At 55.4% G+C, this 5409-nt stretch overlaps 1 protein-coding gene and 1 pseudogene across 1 annotated transcript in view; one reads left to right on the forward strand and one right to left on the reverse strand.

The window, feature by feature from the left end:
• Window positions 1-5409, reverse strand: part of FBXO46 (F-box protein 46) — a 16920-nt gene that overhangs the window by 4232 nt on the left and 7279 nt on the right. The window contains exons 3-4 of the mRNA XM_025046713.1: window positions 5052-5200; window positions 4-1836 (exon numbers count right to left, since the gene is read on the reverse strand). Of these exons, the coding sequence (XP_024902481.1) occupies window positions 4-1758 (1755 nt within the window). The 5' untranslated portion in view covers window positions 1759-1836; window positions 5052-5200. The remainder of the gene's footprint in view (window positions 1-3; window positions 1837-5051; window positions 5201-5409) is intronic.
• On the forward strand, window positions 3451-3566 carry LOC112479709 (annotated as a pseudogene).

The following is a 5409-nucleotide window of genomic DNA, read 5'->3' on the forward strand; positions in this document are numbered from 1 at the left end:
CACCCAGTTGTTGTCGTGCAGCCCCAGGCGGCAGCCGGGCGTCTCGCGGTCGGCTCGGCGGCAGCACATCCAGTAAGAACGTCCGTAAGGCAGGTCGTGGTGGTAGGGCTTGGGATGCCAGCGGCAGAGCGACACGTCGCCCTTCTCGTATCTCTTGCGGCACTGCTTGCAAGGGTCATCACGGTAGAGTGGGTCGCGGCTCCAACGCGAGTCTGTGGCCCGCACACCGAACGCCTCGATGATGCCCTTGAAGTGGTGGCAGGTGCACTTGAGGGCTGCCAGGGCCCGCGTGGGCAGGAAGCTGAAGATCTTGACCAGCACGTGCTCGGGCAGCAGCAGCATGTACTGTCGTGGCTCCAGCAGCCTCTGGATCTTGAAGCGTATCTCCAGGAAGTCGTGCGACACGTGCCGGTACAGGCGACACAGAGAGGTGTCCGCCGTGCCCTCTGCGTCATCCGGGCCGGGCGCGGTGGCCGGTGAGTCGGCCGGGGGTGGCTCGGGGGGCCCGTCCGGCCCACGGGACTGGAGGAAGAAGAGCTGGCCGGGTGGGGGAGGCTCCTCGGGGCTGACCGTCAGGCACACCGTCTCCTCCTTCACGTTCTTGGTGCCATCCTTGCCAAAAAAGATGCACTCGTCCACCACACCCGTCACCACCACGTCCACGTGGAAGCCAGATGCTCCGCAGTCCCGGGCAGGGGGTGGGGGCGGGGCCGGGGGCGTGTCCTCGGGCCTGGCAGGGGCTGGGGTCTCGCCCTCGCTGGCTTCGTCCGCCCTGGCCAGAAGGAACTCCACGTTGCTGGGGAGGGCGTCCCGAGAGGGGCTGATGAGCTGGTACAGGTCGCAGGTGATCTTGTCCTTGGCTCGGGTCCCGGGCCCCGGGCTGCCAGGGTAGGCACAGCCGGGCCGGCCCCCACTCCCGTTGGGCAAGCTGCCATCCGGTGCCCGGGGCTCTCGGCCATTGGAGATACGGAAGGCGATGCGCACCTCCCCGGGGCCTGGCCCAGGCCGCTCCTCCTTGCGGAGACCCTTGGCCGGAGGGTTGTCCCGCTGGGCCTCGAAGTGGGCCACCGCCTCAGCTACACGGCTGCAGTCCCCTCCGCCAGACCGCCGTTCCGACCCCAGGCCCTTGGCAGGCCCACCCTGCTCTGCCGACACGAAGACCACGGGCGCCGGGGCGCCGGGGCGCGGGTAGTTCTGCAGCGCCAGCGCGGCCCGCTGTTCCACCAAGGCCACCATCTCGGCCACAGAGAGCAGGTCCACATCCTCACCGGCTGAGGCTGGGGTCCCCTCAGAAGCTGGGGGCCCCTCTCGGCCCCCTGGGTCGGGCGGAGCTTTAGTAGGCTCAAGACAGCGCCTCCTCCGCTTGGCCTTGGAGCTGTCACTACCCCAGTGCCCCTTGACCTTCATGGAGCTGGCCCGGCTGCCGCCACCACACTGGTGGGCCACAAAGAAGGCCACCTTCTCCTTTGTATTCCCGGGCTTGATAACATACCACGTGTCCAGCAGGACTCGACCCTCGTCACCAGCAGCTGCGGCTGAGAGGAGCGGGGCGGGCTGGGGGGCAGGGGCCTCCGTGGCCAAGGCGGGTGGCGTGTTCTCTGAATGCGCAGGCCCGTGGTCCGGCTCGGCCCCACCGCCTGGCTCGGGGCAGGCCGGCGGCTTGAGGGCTGCAGAAGGCGGGCGTGGCTGATTCTGTGAGTAGGTACCAAAGGGACGGGGGCACCACAGCTGGAAGGGCAGGAGACTGCCGCGGTCCATTCTGGGGAACGGTGGCAGACAGGCAGGGGCTCACTGCATCTTAGGATCTGGATGGTGGTAAGGGACTCCACAGGCCACCTGGAGACAGAGAAGAGTAGGTTGGGGAGCTGGGGGAGCCTGCCCTCTACACCACCCTGACCTCAACCTCTCCTGATGGGACGGACTAAGTTAGATCACCAAGAACTCCATTCCTGCCCCACTGCACAGGTGAGCAAATGGCAGGTTGCAGAGGGGACGGGACCTACACTTTTAACGCCTAGAGCCTGATCGGAGCTGGCAGCTTGCCCTAGCCCTAGAGATCACACTTCACTGCCTGACCGCCTTCACTCCCGGTCCAGAGGCCTCCTGATGCCATAACCCTTAAACTTCAGTGAGAATACCAACTGACAGCTCCTCCTTTTTCTATTTGCTCCCCCCGTAGCCAGTTCTTGAAAAGACAAGAATTCCCAGCCCTGCCCACAGCTATGGCTGCTTGAGCCCACAGAGGAAGGAACGAGGTGGGCTGGGTGGGGGAAGAAAAAAATCTGAGGTCGAGCCAGACAGGCCCTTAAGAAATCAGCTCTTCACTTTGTTTGGGTCATGGGACTCTTTGAGAACTTCTTGATGCTGTGTTATCTTCCTCCAGAAAAATGCAGGTAATTCCAGACTGTGCAGGTAATTCCCTTAAGCAGAGCCACAGATCCCCAGAATAAGAAGCCCTCCCCCGCAAGCTGCATACAAGTAAACTGAGGCTCAGAGTGGGAAAGGGTTACGTCGTGCAAACCCAGGCCCTCAAACTTGATTTCTGGACTTTTCAATTCAGAACTTTCTTAATAACAACCATTCTATTTGGCAACGACAACCTGTGCATGAGCTGATCTGGGGGCAATTCTGTTGAGTCCAACACGACCACTTTCCACTGCAGGACACATCCCTCAAGTCTCAATCCTTCCCTCACCCTTCCCCCTCTAGACACCTGGAAACCGAAATCCCCTCCAAGTCTCAAACCTTCTCCATGCCTATAAACCAGGCAGGCAAACTATGGCCCATAGGCCAAATGTGGCCCACTGCCTGACTCTGCAAATAAAGTTTTATTGAAACATGCTCATTTGTTTATTGCTGCTTTCATGCTGCTACAGCAGAGTTGAGTGGTTGCAATAGAGAACATGTGACCTTGCACAGCCCTGTATGGAAAAAGTTTGCTAATCTCTGCATTATAGATTCTCTAAATACAGGCAATTCCCACAGACACCGCTAAAACCCATCACTTCATGGTCCTGTAGACACTATTCAAAATCCAGACAGCCTCCAAACACCTAGAGATAACAGTCACAAAGGGAGTCCTAATCCTAAAAATTCTTACCCCATAATCCCTAATCCCACCTACCCTTCAAACACTTACAGCCCCTGCTGAAATTCTAGTTCTTTGCTTAAAACAAACAAAAAAAAGAAACAAAAAGAAACCCACCACCATATGGCCCCTAAAACTAATAGATGGCTAAGTTTACCAATCACCAATGCATCTAAATGTCCAGGAACAGATGCTAACACAGCAAAGACCATTTTCTGTAGATGCCATCCCTCTATGACTTGACTGTCCCCTGGAATCCCCCAATCAGTTTCTACCCTTATCTCCAGAATATCAATGCCCCCCAAAGTATCAACCCTTCCAAATTTTACTTTAAACCTCCAAACCTATAAATATCTCCTCTGGTCTACAGCCATGCCACCCTTAAGCCCAATCCCATCTGATCTCGGACGCTAAGCAGGGTCGAGCCTGGTTAGTACTTGGATGGGAGACCACCTAGGAAGACCAGGTGCTGTAGGCAGAAAAAATAAAAATAAGGGATTGTAAGCTGACAAGGTCCTTGCAATCTGTGAGGTCAACCAAGGGTTGCCTCGCCAAATACATACATACATACGTACATACATACATACATACATACATACATACATATCCCCTCTGGCACAGAAGGCTCCAATTTCAAAGAACCCCTCACAAACCCACACCTACCAAGAACTCCTACATAGCAATTTCCCAACCTCACAGATGCCCCCAAAGACTAGTTTCCTGAAATCCTATGCTCACCTCAAACTCTTCCTAAACCCTTGACATGTATCCCCTAATTCCACAGAAGTTCGCCCCAACCGCAAAAGAACTCACTAAAACATAAAAAGCTCCTTAATACGTAAGGCTAATCCCAAACCATACATTTTTCAAAGCCATAAGAGCCCCCCAAATACTCCCAAAGAAACCCTACAAATGTTATAATAGCAGACACGCGCTTATTGTAGGCGCATTGCAGCTAATTAGGTACTGTTCAAAAATTCCTGCTAATCTTCCCAGTCCCTAGGAAGCAGGCAGTGTATTTAGTCACTGTGTCTGGATGAGGCACAGAGAGGCTGGAGTCAGAGGTAAAAGTCGGGACAGGCGAAAGCCCAGGCATTCTGGTAGTCAGTCCTGGATCCTTCACTTTGCTTCTAAGTCTCTCTTTGAGCTCCCAAGTCATATACCCACCAAACATCCCAAACCTTAAAGGAGACCCCTACAATACAACCAAACCCACCACATTACAAGAGAACCCAAACTCAAAACCCAAGCCACCCTCTAAGCTCAAGGGAACCCCAAGTATATCGCACACCCATGCAAACACTTCCCAAGTCCCAAAATATCGCTTCGATGCAAATTAACCTCTCAAATATTGTAACCGCCCCCCGGAATCCGCCAACCCCCACTGACGACCCTTGAAACCTAGACACGCCCCCAAAGGGCCCTCACCCGCGAGCCCCGCCCCCTGCAACGGGGAGCAGACGGAGGCCCACACGCATGCGCAGGAGACGGAAGCCGGCCCGCCCCCTCGCTCTTAGTTTCCCTCCGCCTCTTTGTTGACAGACTCGCGCGTGACGCCCCCAGCCAATGAGCGGCTGCCGTTCGAGGCCGTGCCCATATAAGGAAGGCCTTGGCGAAAGGGCCCAACTTCGAAAGAGGGAGGAGTAGGCGAGAGGTGACGAAGGAGGTGTGCAAACAGCCGTCCTGTGTAAGAGAGCGTGGAGCAATTCCCAACTTCCTGCTAAACGGAGGAACAGAGCCGGGACAGAGGCCACCGCATTCGAGGAGAGGTTTATTACACGACGTTCCCTCTAAACTGGAGCCCTGATGGACGGTTGGCGATTTAAAGAGCCAAGCAGCTCCAGGATAGAGACTCTGGGAAGGAAAGAAGCGAGCAGGAAGATCTGAGCGTGCCCAGCTTTGGTTGGGAACCCTGGGGCCCGAGATTTCCTGCGGGAGAAACGGGGCAGCGAGATCACCTCACCCTGAAAACCAAATGGCAGAACCTGCGACGGCTCCCGCGGCACTGAGTCTAAGTCTCTGGGCTTGGCATTCAAGGCTGACGCCATGGTGTCAAACGGACATCTCTCTCAGTTCAGTCTCTGCAGCCAGCCGCCCCAAATCTGACTCAGCCTTAATACAAGAAAAGATAATATCTAGTATATAATTTAATTAAATAAAATATTTAAAATTAACTTCTCTTTCCTTTGACTTTTAAAATGTGACTACCAGAAGATTTTAAATTACACATACGCCACTCACTATATTTCTGCTGAACAGCCCTGGTCTAGATCCTTTCAATGCCAGGCTAATTCGGGAGACACCAAACCCAAAGGTGGCCT

This window comes from Pteropus alecto, unplaced genomic scaffold (assembly GCF_000325575.1).
Source record: "Pteropus alecto unplaced genomic scaffold, ASM32557v1 scaffold194, whole genome shotgun sequence".
NCBI classification, from domain to species: domain Eukaryota; kingdom Metazoa; phylum Chordata; class Mammalia; order Chiroptera; family Pteropodidae; genus Pteropus; species Pteropus alecto.